Consider the following 19,806-nt stretch of genomic DNA (forward strand, 5'->3'; position numbering starts at 1 on the left):
TCATGCTTGTGTATGTCGACGACATTATTGTGGCCAGCTCCTCTCCTGCTGCTACTACCAAGCTACTTGCCGATCTTCAAGCCTCTTTTGCTCTCAAGGATCTGGGCCCCTTGCATTATTTCCTTGGAGTCCATGTGGAGTCATCGCCAGTGACATTATTATGTAAACCATTTGATAATCATTTTGAATGCAGTCACAAAATACGTTTGAAAAAACTTATCTGGATATATCCGACGCAAAAGGCTACTGTGAACCAGTAACTCAGGAAAAAAATATGTCAAGGAAAATTTTAAACTCTTGTAGCATATCAGTACTGATAACTCTCAGTCGTCAGTACAAGGCAGAGTACACATCAGTACTGATATAATTTCTGATTTGTGCCTGGTGAAGCAGTGACATTATTATTTAAACCATTTGATAATCCTTTTGAATGCAGTCAAAAATAAAATTGAAAAAACTTATCTTGATATATCTGACGCAAAACGCTACTGTCAACCAGTAACTCAGCAAAAAAAATGTCAAGGAAAAATTTAAACTCTTGTATTACATCAGTACTGATAACTCTCAGTCGGCAGTACAAAAGGCATAGTAATAACAAACACACCAGTGAATGACTGAAAAAAACATCATTTTGAAAAAACAAAGCTATGCCTGCTCCTACCAGTCCCAATTCAGAAATACCATCAGTACATAAAAATAATTACCTCAAGCAAAATGCGAATATAATACATCCTGTACTGGTGAAAATCTAATTTATCTGTAAAAAATACTCACAGGTTATCTTGATATAAACAATCCTTTTAAAAAAATACGAAAATTGTTTTAAAAAAACATTAGCACCACACATAGTATCGCTGGTATTTGGTACGTTCAATTACACTTCAATCACCAGTCCGAGTACGACAGTAGAGGAGTTCAGACCTCCACCAACACCGACGCTGACACGTGCAAGTGGGATAAGCAGCTGATAAGTACAGCTTGACTATACGAATCGGTGCCACAGTAAAATGCCATCATCACCATCGCAGAGACGTGCAAGTGGGGTTTTGCAGGTCATAAGTACAGCTTGACAAGACTAGTCAGTTCAACAGTAAAAACCATTTAACTTGGACGGTTAGTTCTTCCACGCCACCACCCACGCCACCCACTGGGCGGTTGCCACGACGAAGTGCAAACGGCGACCCCCACGACCACTACACACACGCCCCCGACGAACCGCCTCCCACACACCACCGTCGGCGCACTGAAAAAATACCCCATTGTCTTCCATCTCTCCCTCGTTCCCACAAACCACCATTGCCGCTTCCATTTCCACTGCACACAAACCTCCAGCGTCTCTCTCCAAAGCCCACAGTCGCCGGAGGAAGGCCATGGCGGAGGAACCGTCCGCCAAGCGTCATCATGCCGAGACGTCGGACAAGAGGAGCAACCTCGTCGACATTAACGTCCCCGGTGAGAAGCGCGACTACACTAGAACACTCAAAGGGGTTGAGCTCCACGGCAAGGAGATGCTGGAGATCGTCTGCACCAGCGAACCAGACAAGGCCGACGAGGTGATCTCCAGGCTCTGGAGGAAGCTTGGCGACAGGATTCGTAGGATCATCGGCGTTGGTGTGCACTACACCAACGAAGATGAACCTCCCCAGATGGCGGCAGTCCTGCAGTTGTGCGTCGACAAACTTTGCTTGGTGTACCACATCGCAGCGGCCACAAAATGGTGAGCAATCCTACTCATTTGCCCTGCATATGGTTTATCTGTTTTATTAGTACTGTATCCTGAAAATTTAATCACACTTGTTTCCCAACTAGATGTACTAGTGTGGTTTGTGAAAAGTGGACGCACTACTGCATTTTCTCAAGTAGATATACTATAAATGTATTTTTGAACCTGATACACTGGATTACTATTTGGAAAATCTTGCGGAAGATTAAATTCTGAAGTTGATCGACTAGTGTAGTTTCTGGAGTTGATACAATAGAGTAGTCTATGTACTCGATGTATTAAAAAAGTTATTTCTGAACTTGATGTAGTGAAGTATTTTCTGAATTTGATGTAATGTTATTTTCGTAAGAAAATAAACTAAGGACTTGGTGAAGCACTAGTTTTGTGTTATCCTATTTCAACAAAAGTAGACTAAACTAGTACCAATGCGGAACATACAACATTGACTGAAACTATGTATAATCCAAGAAGAAGAATAACATGATGTACTTAATTTAATTTCAGAACTTTCTTTACTAGTTTTTGAAGTACATTCATCCATTGTTTATCCTACATAAACAACTAATTCATGGATTCATCACTTGTAAAACAAAACAAAAATGGATAATTCAAACATCAAAGTAATGCTAATATTCAAAATGTCTCTGCCCTTGCAGGCCCAAGCGCCTGACCGACATGCTGCAGCATGACAAGTTGTTCACATTTGCCGGTTTCAGCATTGAAAGCGACAAAGAGAAGCTGAAATTGTCCGGTATGGAGATCAACCCCAACAAGTTCATCGACATTCAGCGCAAGTGGAGAGTTCCATACACCGGAAAAGAGTACGACTCCTTGACTGATGTTGCAGCCAGTGTCATCCACCCATTCTACAAAGGCATGAAGAACAAGATCAACACGCAGGAAGACTACAAACTATGGGGGACAAGCGAGTTGCCAGATAACCTCATCGAGTACGCAGGAGTAGATGCGTACGCCACGTATAAGTCATGGTTCATGATCGACTACATCACAGATGGTTCGGAATTTGCGAAAGAGCGGGAGGCTAACAACTTCTACGACCACCCCTATTGCCCCTTTACGGGATGAAGATACATCAGAGTCTGCCTTAGTTTTACTTCCGCTTGTGCTTGCCTTTTATCTTGTTGTTTCAAATTAGTAGTTTGCTCTTGTTGGGTTGAACCAGTATGATTATGTCGTGCTTGTCATGTTTGAACAAGTTTAGTTATGTCATCAAGTACAATGTTTTGCTTATCTCATTATATAAGTTTGGTTTGGTAGCTTCGTATGTTGTTAATCCATCATTTCAAAATTGAAAAAGTAGCTTCTGAATGGAACGTTGTCGTTGCTCTAAAGTACTAGTTACGATGCAACTAATCACACAACGTTGTTCCATGTCAGTACAACTCAGTACACTTGATCGAACATTACATACTTACTACAATAAAAAGTACAAAGAAGCATCAGGCCGTAAGCGCTACTATGAATGCACTATCAGTACAACTTAGTCTACACGCAAGTACCATAGTTCTGAAAATGACACCAGAAGACACTTGAGAATAATCACAAAAACAAACACAAAAAGAAGGCAAAAAACTCAAATGAAAAAGATTACACTCACACAAAACTGACAAGAACTAGAACAAAAAGTATGAGTCCAAGTTACTGGAGGAGTCAAGTACTAGATTCAAACAAAACAAAAAAATTGACCGCCCAAGGTCAGGAGCAGGCCCTGACAATGCTAGATACTTGAACTCGAGCCCGTGGGCGAATCCCTAGTAATCCGCACAACGCAGGACCCGTCGACCAGGGCCCACAGGTCAAGAGAGAGAGCGAGCGCCGTGTATAAGCACTCAGGTAAGTGTTCAGAAGAGTTCGACTGGTGAGCGTCGGCTGCGCTTATAAACAGGTTTGGAGCCCCCTCGACTAGCGAGGTGGGACTAAACCCAGAGCGCACGCGCACGACACACTGCACAGGCGCGCGGACAAGCTATCTGGGCCGGAAAACGGCCCAATAGCCTCTACATCGTCAACAAAACACCCCACCAAATAAGCCCAGCTATACAAACCAGAGGGCGGGACAAAGAAATATAAACCACCAGAAAAATGTTTGTCAATTAACCTCTACAAGAAAAAAGGAAAAAAATATGATACAAAAACAATGAACCTCTAAAAAGAACAAAACTTAATAGCCTTTCTGTTAAATGTACATAATTTAAAAAACAGAATTAAATATTACTCTCAAGTTCAACTACTAAAACTAAAAAAGTTCAAAACATATAATGTTTTTCAATTATGCTAAAATTCTTATTTATATAAAAACTGACGAGTTCAACTACTAAAACTAAAAAAGTTCAAAACATATAATGTTTGTCAATTATGCTAAAAATCTTATTTATATAAAAATTGACAAGTTCAACTACTAAAAATCTAAAAGTTCAAACATATAATGTTTGTCAATTATGCTAAATTTCTTATTTATATAAAAACTGACAAGTTCAACTACTAAAATTCAAAAAGTTCAAATAGAATTTATTTGTCAATTCTGCTAAATTTATTATTTATATGTAATCTGTCCACACCACAACGAACGATCTGCTCGTAAAATAATCTCAAACCCCCACCCCCAACCTAAGTTATAAAAAAATCAGTTCAAACATACATACAACATCAGTACTAAAACAGCAGGATCAGTCAGGCCACTCGCACCACTGTGACATCAAATTTCAAACCCATGCGCTGTTTGAAATTACAATTCAGTTCACACAGTACTAAAACATAAGTGCAGTAAAAATGAGAATACAAAAATTATAAAGGCCTAACTTAGGTTTGTACAGATGAAAATAAAATAAGTACAAGTTTTGAGCAACAACTCCCAGGGCACTGAAAAAATGTTTTGACATACACTAGTGTATAAAAGCTTCAATAGAAAAACAATACTTAAACATCCACATGGAAAAACATCACAGATCCATACGTCACCTAAACAGTGCAAAATGCCATCATCACAACCACAAAGACGTGCAAGTGGGATTTAGCAGATCGTAAGTACAGCTTGACAAGACTAATCATTGCACCAGTAAAAAACATTTGTCTTGGACGGTTAGTTCTTCCAGGCCACCACCCGCGCCACCCACTGGGCGGTTGCCACGACGCACTGCAAACGGCGAACCCCACGACCACTACACACACGCCCCCGACGAACCGCCTCCCACACACCACCATCGGCGCACTGCAAAAAAACCCCATTGTCTTCCATCTCTCCCTCGTTCCCACATAGCACCATTCCCGCTTCCATTTCCACTGCACCCAAACCTCCAGTGGCTCACTCCAAAGCCCACAGTCGCCGGAGGAAGGCCATGGCGGAGGAACCGTACGCCAAGCATCATCATGCCGAGACGTCGGACAAGAGGAGCAACCTCGTCGACATTAACGTCCCCGGCGAGAAGCGCGAGTACACCAGAACGCTCAAAGGGGTTGAGCTCCACGGCAAGGATACGCTGGAGATCGTCTGCACCAGCGAACCAGACAAGGCCGACGAGATGATGAGCAGGCTCAGGATGAAGGGCGGCGGCTTGTATCTGAGCTTCATCGGAGTTGATGTGGAGTACACCGACGAGGAAAAACCTCCACAGATGGCGGCAGTCCTGCAGTTATGCGTCGAGGAACTCTGCTTGGTGTACCACATCGCAGCAGCCACAAAATGGTAACCCATACTACTGTTCATTCATCTGTTGTACCAGTACTAGTCACTAAAAACTTAATTAAAAATTGTTTCCCAACTAGATGAACTACTATAGTCTATGAAGTGGATACACGATTACATGTTTATCAAGTTAAATGCATTTATGAAACTGTGAAGTGGATTGTTTCACCAGATTAGCATCTGAAAAAAAAAGTTTATAGCATTCTGAACTTTATGCACCAAATTAATTTCTGAACTTGATGAACTAGCATAGATTCTGATCTTGATGCACTAGTATAGTTTATAGAATTGATGTATTAAAAGATCTTTGGTGAAGTGGTATAGGTCCATATCTTGATGCACATGTTTCTCAAACTAATTTTTGAACTTGATATAGAATTAATGCACAAAGATGTATCAAGCACCGGTATAGGTCTTTTATTCAACAAAAAAGAAAACTAAACTTGAATCAAGCAGCGCATCTATCGTTGACTCTGGTAAAATGATTCTCTAATTTGGTGAAGCATTTGGTAAAGCAAAGAAGATAGCAAAAAAGAAAAAATAACACGGTGTAGTTCAATTTAATTTCAGGACTTTGTGTACTAGTTTCTGAACTACATTCATGCATGACTCATAATATATAAGCATCTACCTCATGGATTATCACTTGTAAAACAAAAAAAGCAGAAGAATTAAATCCTCAAAAAAGAAGACTAATCTATAAATGTATGTCTCCCCCCTTGCAGGCCCAAGCGCCTCAAAGACTTCCTGCGGGAGGAGAAATTGTACACATTTGTTAGTTTCAGCATTGGAGGTGACAAGCGGATGCTGCAGGAGTCTGGTTTGGAAATCAACCCCAACAACTTCATCGACATGCAGCGCAAGTGGAAAGATCCAAAGACCAGAAAATACTACGACTCCTTGGCCGATGTTGCAGGCGGCGTCATCCACCCATTCTACGAAGGCATGAAGAAGAAGATGAATAGGGCAGACCACAAACTGTGGGGGAACAGCCCGCTGCCAGACAACCTCATCACGTACGCAGGAATAGATGCGTACGCAACGTACAAGTCATGGAAGACAATCGACAACATCGTGACAGGTTGGGATATTTCAAAAGAGCAAGAGGCTGACCCCTACTACCACTGCAACTTCGCGGATGAAGATGCATGAAAGTCTGCATTTGTTATGTTGAACAAGCTACCTTATGCTGTGTGTGTCCTTAGTATTGTTGTTTCAGATTTGTAGTTTGCTTTCGTTATGTTGAACCAGCTACCTTATGCTATATGTGTCAGGGTTTGAACAAGTTTGCCTATGTCTATCAAGTACATTGTTTGCTTATGTCGTCCAACAAGTTTGCTAGCTTCCTATTTTGTTCATCCATCATTTGAAGTTGAAGTAGGTTGAAGTTGAAACTTGATGGCTGCCACGCAGCACTAGTCATGGAGAAAAAAAATAACACATGAATATTTTCGCAAAAACAAAAAAAAGTGGCAGACTAACTAAGGACAAAAGCAAATAGTAGCCTTCGATGCTCAATACAACTTAGACATGAACGGTAGTACTATCACGCTAAAAAAATCAGTTTTTAGTTTCAGACGAACACTAAAAAGACTAAGTTTCAGCCGAGGACAACATTCAGTACTAAAAAGCATCGTGGTAAAAAGTAGTTAGAAATTCACTAAGTACTGCATCAGGAAAAGCAAAGAAACACCGGTACGTATTTCCTAGTCAGTAGCATCCTAGGACTGAAAAGTTCTGGTACAGTTGAACACACGGTACGTTCATTGTACAAATATATAAAAAGGAACGGGAAGCTTCAGTTCGCATTCCTTAAAACAGTGACATACTAAGAATTAACAGTGGCAATACAACTGAAATCTCAGTACAACTTAGTCTATACAGCAAGTGCTAGGATTATACCAAACATTGCCTGGAGAAGAACCACAGCCTAGAAAAAAGGAAGGCCAAAAACTAAATCAAAAAAATATAAGTTTGACAAAAGAGAAAAATCACAAGAAACACAACAGAAGACATACTAGCATCAAACAACACAAACAATAAATAATTAATCAAAGTACTAGCACAATTGGAATCTCTGTACAACTAAGTTTATTCGGTAAGTGCTATGATGATACCAATTAATGCATTGAGAAAGAAATAGTTTTGAACTTAATAGGAATATCTATTAAACGTAGCTAATTTAAACCAGTACTTTAACTCTTACTATGAAGTTCAACTACTAAAGTTCAAGAAGTTCAAAAAGAAATTTGGCACTAAAATTTTGAAAGCCTTACGCTGAATGAGACTTCAAATCAGTACTAACAGAACTATATCATAAGTACAAGAAAACGAGAGTACAGAAACTATAAAGGTCCAAGTTAGGATGGAATCACATAAAAATAAAATAAATCTCACTTTCTGAGTAACAACTCGAAAATACACTTGGAAAAAAATTGTTTTCAGTTCAACTACTATATAAGTCTTCAGTACAAAAAAAACTTAACCAAAACGAATTCCCGATGAAACATTGTGCCACACTTGAAACACAACACAAAATATACTAGTTATTACATAGTACTCGACAAGACATCAAACACTACAAAATAGAGCCTACAATGTTTTCAAGAGATATATCACACAACTATCCAATTCACTATGCAAATGATGACCATTTATCCTATGCATCAGGAGCCAAAGCCTGAACCTCCTCGGGAAGCTCCGTCACCATAATATGGTTATTACAGTTGAACACAACTCTATACAGATCCTCAACGTTCCAATCAACAATGCGTGGCTGCAAAACAATAAAACAAATTATCAAAAATCATGACACATAAAAAAAGGATGCACAATAAGCCAAAAACAGAAAGTGAAAAGCTCAACAAGAAACCCACGTCATTATCTCGAATGTTCTCAACTATATTTTCACCATCATAGCATCCCGCATACTTCAGAGTATAATGGCCACACTCATTCGGCCCTTGAAGTGGAACCTTGACAAACGTTGGTTTCTTTGCAAACAGCTCCCAATTGGGCTGCTTGCTCGCATTGTACTGAGCATCACCATACACAGCCTTCATTACTTTGACCAATCTAGAAATCTGTAAAAAAACAAAACAACCCACACAGTTTTAGGTCTCAGAAACAGCAGAAACAAAGATGCAAAAATATTAATCCAGTACAGATAATAAATGTCACTCACAATCTTCTCGCAGTCTTTGTGATAGGTGTTCTTCGAAGGATGGTGGTTCTTCGGATAAGGTAAAGAGTCAAGGATGTCAATGCTACTTCGGTACCGATTCATGACATATAAGGAATAGTGGCTCACTTTCCTATCCTTTGATAAAACCATAGGCTTGAATAGAGGCATCATGATCTAAAAACAAATGACCAAAAAAGAGATGTTAAATATTCGAAGTAAAAACCAGCATCACAACAAACAAATAAAAACCAAAAATGAGCTAGTAGATCTCACAAGGTCGGCACTGAGCAAGTCTTCATTAGCTTTAACATAGCTCTTGAAATCTCTCGCTGCACTCTCCACATTAAACACTTTATTTTCATCCTCGTAAAACGAACAGTCAAGCACAACCTGCAAAAAAGCCAAAATAGAAAATAGACAGCGGAAAAAGAATCAACAAGCAAAGTATTATTAAAAATCGTAAAAACAATAGACAGTCTTGTTCAACATAAAGAAACCGATCTGATTGATTACCGTGATGAAATATGGACTCAGCAATATCCTTTTCCCAGATGCGAAATCAGCATTTCTATCGGGATCTTGCTTCCAATCATCAATGAGGAAGTCAATTACATCACCCTCCATCATTTGCCCAGGTGAAAAAACTTCCTAGATGCGATTCCCAGTGAAGTTAGTTACGTTTCCATCAGGCTGAGGTATCATTGAGAATGTATTCCTGCAGCACATACAAGAACAAAAAGAAGGAGAAGCAAGATAAGGCATTCATAGCAGTTCGAGTTGTATAAAAAGGAACAGTTCAGGCCATATTTATCTAGCAGTTACAAACAACAGAAGAAAAGGAAGAGGAAAAAATAATGAGAGATACTCACTCGCCATACTTCTCACGCCATTCATTACTAAGCAACAAATTATACAACCTGCGAGCCTTGTCCAGGTGAGGGAATTTATAAGGGTGAAGCTGCTGCACAGGGGAGCAAAACTTTATAGGAGCTCTGGGCACACGCTTCGTGCTTACAACATTGCCAGAATCCAAAGCGGGATCTTTCCTAGCACCACCAGCTCTACGAGCCACTATTCTAGCAAGGGGAGATAAACCTTTGGCAGCAGCGCTCCTCGTGACTCTTCCAACGCCAGCAATCTTGTCAAACACATCATCATCACTGTCTATCAATTCCACAATGGGATTCTTGGGTGTAGTAGGGCTATCTGCACAAGCAGCCGTAAAACCTCTCAGAGCTCCCAACCGCCCCTTCATAACACCAGATCTTGTCTTTTCGGGAGAACGCCCCTGGCTAAGATCAATAGCTACGCGCTCGAGCTCCAAGAACTGGCTACCAAAGAACCTGTAGTCAGGCTCACCAAGATCTAGCCACTCACCTGGAAAAAAAAGACCGCACAAAGCGTAAGTTCAAATACATCTTTCATGAAAGTACTAATAGAGAAGTACAAGCTGCAAAAAAATTACAAAAGTCCATGCACACGTATAGGGTTCGATGCCAAACAAACCCTGGAAGTCAACATCAAACACATCGCTAGTTGCGCAGGTATACAGCAAAGTCTTCCTGATGTCCAAAATGTCTTCATGGTTGTAATCGGCCATTTCAATTACACCATCCTCCCGGCAATAATAGGTCTTGCAGTTTTGTAGCATAAAGAATCCACAATCATGCCTGTAAACAAAGGAAAAATCAAAAAAATGATACAACACAAAATCCAAAAAATACAGGAACAACATCCTCCAGCAACAAAAACAACCAGCAAAAATCATTAAAAACGGATACTCACGTGGTTTCCTGCTGAGGCACCCGCACAAACTCGCAAGAGAAACCATCAATATGCGCCGGTGAGAACAGTTTGGCCCTGTCTACACCGGACTCCCTCCAAAGCTTCTTTATATTATCTGTCATATTCCTTAAGAATCTAACTGCATCACCCCAGGTTTCATCACGGAGTGAATCAAGACACTCGAAACGACGGAACTTCAAATTCAGAACAACCAAGCACCAATGCCCAGATACTTCACTAGGCTTCATGGTAGCCACAAATGACGGCGGATCAAATGTAGGGAAAAGAAGCTGAAAAAAATCGCAGAGGAAAAATGAATTTACCAAACAATAAAATAAAAGAGGGAAATTGAAATTCATAAGTACAAACAAAAAATCAAATAATCATAAAGAAATTATATCCACCGCCCAAAATTGAGGAACAATCATATCAGTTCAATTCCCTTGCAACAATAAGTACAGCTTTAATAAAAGAAGCACAGATCAAGTTCATTCCCCACACCTCCCAAAACTGCAAAGAAAACATGACAGTTCTAGTTAATGAGTACAAAAAGTCCAAGTTCACCTACTTGGTCAAAACCATCAGCACCTGATCTTGTGAACCAATTTAGCACATTGGAATCAATATTTCCATCACGGATCTTGGTCTGTTGTACAAAAAGAACAACAATAGTTAGAAAATTGGCAAAACAAGTTATCATCCTATTTACAAAAAAAGCAAAATACTGACCGTCACCCATCTGGGAACTATCAACTTGTCAGTGTCTCGGTACTTCTGACGTAGAGAATATAAAACAACATCAACACTGTCTGAGTTGAGCATGCCAGTGGGGACAAACGCTTTAGCAATAGAACCAACACTGGCATCACATTCTTTATTTTGAAACATCGGCTTGTGACTAGAAAAACACAAAAGATTACATGAATTAAAACTACTGCAACAACAACAATAATCAAACTAGAGAAAGAAAAAGAGACAAAAAATGGTATGGGCAAAATCCCAAACTAACCATTTCGTACGGTTCGTGCGCAACCTCGTAACAGCGAAGAAAAACGTATCAACCTTAACAACATTACCACTTTCTGCTTGCAGAAAATGATGAAAAATAATAAGTTCAACAACTACAAGAGAACATGTCCAAAATGCCAAAATTGAGAAGTACACCCCATTTACAAGTCCTTACCTGGACTATCAGGGTTTGACGACGACGGTAGTTCCTGTGATGAGACCATTATGCCTCCAGTTTCAGGGTTTGACGATGGGACATGTTGAGAGGACACCAATATTGATGCGCTTTCAGGGTCTGTAGAAAGAAAATCCTGGGACGACAAGAGCGCCTCCTGCGTCAAGGGGTCAGAAGAAATTGACAGAAGTAAATCATCATCCTCGGATGGCACCTCCTCCACGCTAGAAGCATATTGCAATGCATCACCGTAATCAAGACCTCCAGGCGGGAAATTCTCCGGCGGGAAATCTTCACAACCAGAAACATTTTCATTCCCAGCAATACCAACACCAGGCGATTTGGCATCAAGTATGTTGGCAGCACCAGCATCCTCATCAGCAACTTTGGTACCAACATTGCACCCACTACTCAATGGAACATCATGAGCATCATCTCCACCACTAAGGACAACCTCACGCTCAACAATAGTAATCTGATGAAAATAAAAATTCAGAAAAAAGTAAATAATATGAACAAAACTAACAATAAAAAATAAGCTACCAATAGGTGCACAGAAAAATAAACCTTGGAAGCATTCACAGCAACATCATCGAACTTGCTGCTGCTAACATTCAAAGCGACATCACCAACAGGCAAACAAGGCTCATCGCCAACAATAGGACCCTGATTCAAATGTAATGAGACAAAAAAATAATGCTATTATGAGCAACAATAAACGGTGTGGGATAGAAAAATGAACAAGCAAGACACATCGGTGCGCATGAAATTTTAAGAAAATATTAATAAACACAATGAAAATAAAAATAACCTTGCACTTATCAGTGGATAGATCATTAACTCCACCGTCAACAGCAGCCTCAACATTATGACTGGTCTCCTGCATGAAAAGAAAAATTAATAAACAGATGTAGATCAGGAAGTTCAACTACAATACTGACAGCAGAACAACATAGTAAAAACATACAAACAATGAGGACTGACTCACATCAACAACAGGGTGCTGCGAGCCAACATCGTTCGTACGCTGATCAAAAACATTAGCCTTAGTACCATCATCAGCCCTGATGTCGGTGCCAGCAGCCTCATCGTGATCAATCTGCATGAAAGAAAATTATTAATAAATAGATGAACATGAGGAAGTTCAACTACAACACTGACATCAGGATAACAACATAAAAATTGCAAAACACCAAGGACTGACTCACATCAACATCAGGACGCTCAAAGCCAACATCATTCGTTTCGTGGTCAAAAACTTAAGCCTCAGTACCATCACCAGCCCTGCTGTCGGTGGCAGCAGCCTCATCCTGCTCAAACTGCTTGATAACAACATTTGCACTTTCTTCATATGGCTTGCAGTGAGAGTTTTGCATAGTTCTGAAACGCTTCATGTTGTTCAACAGGCGAACCGAGCTCTGAACTAGATTAGCGACACCGTCGCGCATATCACCGATTAAAATTCTCTCCATCTCAATGTAGTCAACAGATTCCTCAGCATTAAATTGATGACCTTCAGAAGGATACCATTGATACAGCTCAAACGCTCAACTGTCGTTGGGACCTTTTGCAGCTCATAACACACATTACTTAAGATATGCTCAGCACGCTCCAACACTGAAACAGCAACATCAATACCAAAACCCTGCCTCTGTGAAGCACTAGCATTACTAGGGCCAGGGGGGCATAACCAGCACCCTCAACACCACGGCCATCCCTCAACTCATCGGGCAAAGATGAAAACTTCGGAACCTGAGATGACGGCATCTCCAGGACTAGCCGTTTATACACTCGGAAAAAAACAACCTCCTCTTGAGTTTTCCACTACAAACAAAAGGGAAAAATAGTTAATCAATCAACGCAACACATAGGGAGAAATAAATCATGATATTAACAGATTTAAAATCAACACCACTAATAAAACTTTAACTGTTATTGCCAATTTGTTAGTATTTACCAACAGGCCAGTTGAACAAAGTTATTCAGTTCAACCAAACACGAAACAACAGTACTAAAAATCCATACCTAAACCATACAAAATATAAACAGACAACTCTACAGTACACATGTCCACTACAGCAAAAAATAGCTATACCTAAAAATAAAAAAAGGTCTGCAAGAGACAAAACAAACAAAACTCACCGGAAGCTTCCCAAACACCCAAGTGTTTGGATCTGCATTGCCTTTTTTTATCAAATCTGCATCAACGAGATCAGAAAGCTTGGCAGGATCCATGTAACATATGCGGGGGACTCACATGTCAGGCTCCGTAGTTTTGCCACGGATAAGGCAGTCAAGGTACATTAGTACAGGCCCTATGGCACAGCCTGTGATTGCCTTCCCCATGGTATGACCACTTTGGTACTTGGCAACAGCCCTTCTAAGCTCATCAACCATTAGCTGGCAATAATCCATATTAGCCATGTCCTCAAAGACGAGACCCTCAAACATTGCTGCCTCTCTGGAAACACGCGGGGCAGATCCAGGCAACACAACCTTCATAAACACAATAATGAAGAACACTTTCAGAGCAAGGTCATCTTTGCTAGGATCCTTGACGAGCACCTTGAGCTTATTCCTCAAATCCTTTGTCTTGATATCTTTGTCCCTGCTAATGTCAAGCTCCGATCTTAACTTCATCAGAGCATCATCATATCCGTCCTCTGACGGCCTTGGCGCAGAACAACCACCACGAGGGAAACCAAATAATTGTTGTATACCATCGCTAGTGATGCGAAGCTTCTTATTAGCCTCACCCATGTCAAGAGTCATTGTATCACAATCTATCCTTAGGTACAAAACTCCCATCAGAGGGCGGGAAATGTTAGACTTCACCCTCCACCTGAAGATAGAACCAAAACCAGATGCATGAACCCTAGCCACATGCCGACTCTCGAGCAATTTAGCACAATCTTCAACCTCTCTCAACGAACATCGCATAGTTAAGTTCAATTTCCATTGGTCACCTTTCATCCAAGGCAACTTTTTTGGCATTGCCTCCCACCGGCTTGACCGGACTCATGACGCTAACAGGCTGTAAATGAAAACAAAAAAGCCATACCTTAAAAAATGAATATAGAAAACAACAAAAGCATATGAATGCAAGTAAAAAGAAAAAGAAAAGATTGCACAAGTTCAACTATTAAAACAACATCAATACCACCCCTCAATTGATGCAAACAATGATCAGCCTAACCTGGCCGCAATACCAGCCGAAACACAATTAAATCATTGCAAGTACAACTAGTAAGTCACATGCAGTACAAAACACAAACCACTGCAAACAATGAATATAGAAAACAAAACGAGCATACGAATGTAAGTAAAAAAAAGATTGCACAAGTTCAACTATTAAAACAACATCAGTACCACCCTCAATTAATCAATACAATGACAAGCCTCACCTGGCCAGCATACCACCCCAAACACAAATTAAATCATTACAATTACAATTAGTAAGTCACATGCACAACAAAACACATACCACTGCAAACAATGAGTATAGGAAACAAAACAAGCATATGAAGGCAAGTAAAACAAAGAAAAGTTTGCACAAGTTCAACTATTAAAACAACATAAGTACCACAATCAAAATAGATGCAAAACAATGACCAGCCTCACCTGGCCAGCATACCAGCCCAAACACAATTAAATCATTGCAAGTACAACTAGCAAGACACATGCAGTACAAAACACATACCACTACAAATTCATCTTCTGAATCAACTTCAATATCATCTTCTTCAGATGCAGAATCTTCAGCTTCAACACGAGCACGCTTCTTCACACCTTTGTTCACTTTTGCAGGAAGAACTTTACGCTTCTTATTTTCTTTCAACAAAGACCGCTCTTGAAGAGGAGATGAAGAAGGCTTCTTATTTGTCAAACCTCGTGGACTCCGACGAACAGAGGAGCCACCAAGTTTGCTTGGACCAATTTTCACAGCAAAACTATCCGCATCAGCTTTGCTATTACCAGGTTGGGAAACAGCTTTCACACGTGGACTACGCCTCTGTGTGCCATCAGGATTTCGATCTGACATCTTCCTCTTCAAAACAGCTTTCTTCTCCTTAACTCCATCACGATCAAACACTTGCGTCAAACGAGTTTGCATCAAGTTTGTCTTCACAGGCATGTCACTTCCATGAGATCCGACATGAACAGTTGAAAAACCCGCGTCACCACCTTCGTCGCCTACACATTTAGGAGCTTGAGCAACATCAACATCACTTTCTGGCACACAGGCAGCCTTTTGACGTTGTTCCAATTCCTTTCTCTTCTGGAATTCATACTTCTTCTTTCTTATCCTTTCATCCTCGAGCTGTAACTGCATAGGAACATCCTCAGCTTGGGTAACAGGCTCAGTGCCATCAACACTTTGAGAATGAGTAACAGACAACTGCAAGCTGCCATCACCATCATCAACGTTAAGTGAATACATTCCATCATTAATATCTTTAACAACATCAGCAATGTCCTCTGGAACACCATGGCTGTCATTAACTGCATAAACCAATAACATAACCACGCACATAAAAAATTAAAACACAATTAACATTGCAGACACAAAAGATAAATAAAGCGCATTGCATCAGACACAAAACAAAACGGAACAACTGATGTAACTAAGCATATATATGTATTAAAGGCTGATAAAAATAGAGCAAATATAAGGGAAACACCAGCAACATTCGCAAGTTCTTCTAGAGGATTTGGTGTCTCAAAAATAACATTCACAAGATCTTGAAAGCGTTCTGATTTGTCAGAATCAGGAGGCACCAGCACTCCAACATCTGCAACAACATCATAATTAGCAAAAAAAAGTACAAGAACAATCAATCAGTTCAACTATGTGAACACTACAAGTTCACCGAATAAAACAATATGAACCCACCACTTGTAGAACAAACTTCAGAAAACACAACTCTTTCAACACCATACTAGTTCTTCATTGACTACTACAACCTATTCAAATGCTAGGACGGCAGTTCAAAATACACATGGTGATAAGTACTACATCATGTCTGCACGTTGCATCAACTGCCAAAACCATACACGCCATACAATCCAGGACAAAATTAACACATATCAAAATACATACAACTTATAAAGTCGATAAGACAACAACTGTACAACATAAAAACCAGATCTATTAAAACATCATCCAAAATACAGGGAAAATCACCTGCATTCAATTTCTCCGGACTGGATGATGTACCCATTGAGATCTACAGTCCTAAAATCGGCCGAACCAGATCTGCAAGACACATGAAAAAAAATTAGGGATTTGAACTATTTCAGAAACGAAGCACGCCATACAAAAGCAAAACTCTTACCAGCAAACACAAAATCCGCCACGCAATCCAGTATCACTGCCGCCAAACGCTCGTTCAACAGCAAAGGAACCCTAGCGAGTGCAGCCTAGGACAGTAAAGAGAGCAAGAGATTAGAAATAGAGAGAAAATCTGAACATAAGAGGGCACAAGCAAAGTCAATGGCAGAGCAAAAAGAACAAAAAAGAGCACCCGGACCTCCACCCCTGGGGTTGAGCCCTCCGGCCGACGCTCCCGCGGCGAAACAGGAGTAACAACTCCCGCTCCGAGAAGAGAAGAAGAGGGGAACGAAGACGGAATCAATTTGGGGACGGGAGAGGAGCGGAACGGGGAAGATAGAAGGTTAAAAGGTGAGTGGGAGGGTTAAAAGATGACTGGGAGAAAACGGACGCCTAAAGCCCACAACCGTGGCGAAGCCCACTATCTCTAGCCAGTTACAAAAGATAATACCAAAAATCAAATACAAATAAAAAAAATTAATATATATGGTGAAAACAAACGGCTAAAGTACAAATAATAACTCACAACAGTACAAAAAATTATCAAAAAAGTACAAATGAAAAAACAATTCATAACGGTGATGTTTTTCCCCTAAAAAATAAAGATAAGATAATGGGGCAAGTCATGTTACGGACTCGCCTCCGCATGCGACGCTGCGGCACGCCGCGTCGTCGCCTGCTACGGCTCGTTCCTGGTTCGGCCTCGCCGGGATGGGGGAGGGGGGTCCCGACCCCCCCGACCCCCCCCCCCCGGCTCGGCCTCGCGCTAACGCGGCAGTGCGCTCGTTTGACAGGCGCAGTGCGGTTATTCTGTTTCCCCCCACCCCACCCCACGCACCCACACCCCTAAGATAGATAATGGGGCAAAGTCCATACAAGGAAGATGTGTCAGTACAACTATGCCCCTCGGTATGGTTCGGTGCGGGGGCAAGTCATGTTTCCCCCACGCACCCACACCCCTAAAGATAGAAAACGCGGTTATTCTGTTTCCCCACGCACCTACACCCATAAGATAAGATAATGGGGCAAGTCATGTTACGGACTCGCCTCCGCATGCGACGCCGCGGCACGCCGCGTCGTCGCCTGCTACGGCTCGTTCCTGGCTCGGCCTCGCCGGGATAGGGGAGGGGGGGTCCCGACCCCCCTCCCCCCCGGCTCGGCCTCGCGCTAACGCGGCAGTGCGCTTGTTTGACAGGCGCAGTGCGGTTATTCTGTTTCCCCCCACCCCACCCCACGCACCCACACCCCTAAGATAGATAATGGGGCAAAGTCCATACAAGAAAGATGTGTCAGTACAACTATGCCCCTCGGTACGGTTCGGTGTGGGGGCAAGTCATGCCACAGTACTATATTCAAACAAACAAAAAAAGAAAAAGGAAAAATTGACAGCACAAGGACAAAAAAGTACCAGTCCAAGTTACTGGTGTAGTCAAGTACTAGATCCAAAAAAAAGTGGCGCATCGTCGCCTGCTACGGCTCGTTCCTGGCTCGGCCTCGCCGGGATGGGGGAGGGGGGGTCCCGACCCCCCTCCCCCCCGGCTCGGCCTCGCGCTAACGCGGCAGTGCGCTCGTTTGACAGACGTAGTGCAGTTATTCTGTTTCCCCCCACCCCACCCCACGCACCCACACCCCTAAGATAGATAATGGGGCAAAGTCCATACAAGGAAGATGTGTCAGTACAACTATGCCCCTCGGTACGGTTCGGTGCGGGGGCAAGTCATGCCACAGTACTATATTCAAACAGACAAAAAAAGAAAAAGAAAAAATTGACAGCACAAGGACAAAAAAGTACCAGTCCAAGTTACTGGTGTAGTCAAGTACTAGATCCAAAAAAACAAAAAAATTGACCGCCCAAGGACAGGCGCAGGCCCTGACAATGCTAGATACTTGAACTCGAGCCCGTGGGCGAATCCCTAGTAATCCGCATACCCGCAGGGCCTGCCGTCCAGGGCCCACAGGTCAAGAGAGAGAGAGAGAGAGAGCGCTGTGTATAAGCGCTCAGGTAAGTGTTCAGAGGAGTTCGACTGGTGAGCGTCAGTTGCGCTTATAAACAAGTCTAGAGCCCCCTCAACTAGCGAGGTGGGACTAAACACATAGCTCACGTGCACGTCGTGCTGCACAGCCGCGCGAGAGAAGCTATCCGGGTCGAATACAACGACCCAGGCCGATGGCCCAACAAAGTACTTCGCCCCATTACAAAAATCCAGTAGATCACGCATGACAAAAAATAAAAAATGAAAATAATTTAAAAAAAACTCACAAGAAAAATTAGTTAATAAACAAAAATATTGTGAAAAAGTTCAAACACATCTTAATGGTAAGAAGTAATATATATATATATAAGACTGTAAATAAAAATTTCAGAAACGAATTTACAAAAAAGTTCAACTACTACAATTCATAAGGTTCAAGTACAAAAATAAAAAGAAAGTATTGTGCAGCGAAGATTAATTTTTTTTTATTTTATAAAATACCAAAACTATCATTATTCATCTATAAAAAAGAAAAAAATGTGCTCCAAAATTCATGTAAAAAAGTAAGAAAAAAATATTATACAACAAACAAATTTGATTGGTAATTGGCACCCTAAAATAGAGCAGTACTATCATTAACAGAATGTAAGTTCAGCAAACTCAATAACAAAAAAGGGTTCTAAAAAATCATCAGCGTATAGCACCGTCTCCGAGTTATGAACATGAAAAATATACCAACCAAAACAAAGGATGCCCATCAGTTCAACTATAGAAAATGTTCCAGTACTAATATAAAGAATGTATAAATAAAACACTTATAATTGAGCAGAACAATAGGAAAAACATTACATAACTAGTTCCATACCATTCTGATAAAACCATACAATTCAACCATCTCACATGCAAATGTTTTAAAAGAAAAA

The 19,806-nt window shown here is 41.1% G+C and overlaps 3 protein-coding genes across 3 annotated transcripts; 2 read left to right on the forward strand and 1 right to left on the reverse strand.

Annotated features, from left to right (window-relative positions):
- The first annotated feature begins 1,370 nt into the window (after nucleotides 1-1,370).
- Nucleotides 1,371-2,809, forward strand: LOC147967912 (uncharacterized). Its single transcript, XM_087523312.1, has 2 exons — nucleotides 1,371-1,717; nucleotides 2,380-2,809. The coding sequence occupies exons 1-2, from the start codon at nucleotides 1,371-1,373 to the stop codon at nucleotides 2,807-2,809; spliced, it is 777 nt and encodes a 258-aa protein (XP_087379438.1).
- Nucleotides 2,810-5,079: 2,270 nt separating this feature from the next.
- On the forward strand, nucleotides 5,080-6,578 carry LOC147967913 (uncharacterized). The gene is made up of 2 exons (XM_087523313.1): nucleotides 5,080-5,426; nucleotides 6,152-6,578. The coding sequence occupies exons 1-2, from the start codon at nucleotides 5,080-5,082 to the stop codon at nucleotides 6,576-6,578; spliced, it is 774 nt and encodes a 257-aa protein (XP_087379439.1).
- A 3,813-nt stretch (nucleotides 6,579-10,391) lies between these two features.
- LOC147967914 (uncharacterized) lies at nucleotides 10,392-11,283 on the reverse strand. Its single transcript, XM_087522718.1, has 3 exons — nucleotides 11,125-11,283; nucleotides 10,964-11,041; nucleotides 10,392-10,685 (listed from the first exon to the last, which is right to left on the reverse strand). The coding sequence occupies exons 1-3, from the start codon at nucleotides 11,281-11,283 to the stop codon at nucleotides 10,392-10,394; spliced, it is 531 nt and encodes a 176-aa protein (XP_087378844.1).
- Between the last annotated feature and the right edge of the window lie 8,523 nt (nucleotides 11,284-19,806).

This window comes from Triticum urartu, chromosome 5A (assembly GCF_056163025.1).
Source record: "Triticum urartu cultivar PI428250 chromosome 5A, HENAU_Tu73, whole genome shotgun sequence".
Taxonomy (NCBI): Eukaryota; Viridiplantae; Streptophyta; class Magnoliopsida; order Poales; family Poaceae; genus Triticum; species Triticum urartu.

What these genes read in the sequence shown, in the direction of transcription:
- LOC147967912 (XM_087523312.1), top strand. Translation starts at nt 1,371, where the DNA reads ATGGCGGAGGAACCGTCCGCCAAGCGTCATCATGCCGAGACGTCGGAC. An exon ending in ATCGCAGCGGCCACAAAATG is followed by an intron (nt 1,718 to 2,379) that starts GTGAGCAATCCT and finishes CTGCCCTTGCAG; the next exon opens with GCCCAAGCGCCTGACCGACA.
- LOC147967913 (XM_087523313.1), top strand. Translation starts at nt 5,080, where the DNA reads ATGGCGGAGGAACCGTACGCCAAGCATCATCATGCCGAGACGTCGGAC. An exon ending in ATCGCAGCAGCCACAAAATG is followed by an intron (nt 5,427 to 6,151) that starts GTAACCCATACT and finishes CCCCCCTTGCAG; the next exon opens with GCCCAAGCGCCTCAAAGACT.
- LOC147967914 (XM_087522718.1), bottom strand. Translation starts at nt 11,283, where the DNA reads ATGTTTCAAAATAAAGAATGTGATGCCAGTGTTGGTTCTATTGCTAAA. An exon ending in TAGTTCCCAGATGGGTGACG is followed by an intron (nt 11,042 to 11,124) that starts GTCAGTATTTTG and finishes TTTGTACAACAG; the next exon opens with ACCAAGATCCGTGATGGAAA. An exon ending in GTGCTGATGGTTTTGACCAA is followed by an intron (nt 10,686 to 10,963) that starts GTAGGTGAACTT and finishes GATTTTTTTCAG; the next exon opens with CTTCTTTTCCCTACATTTGA.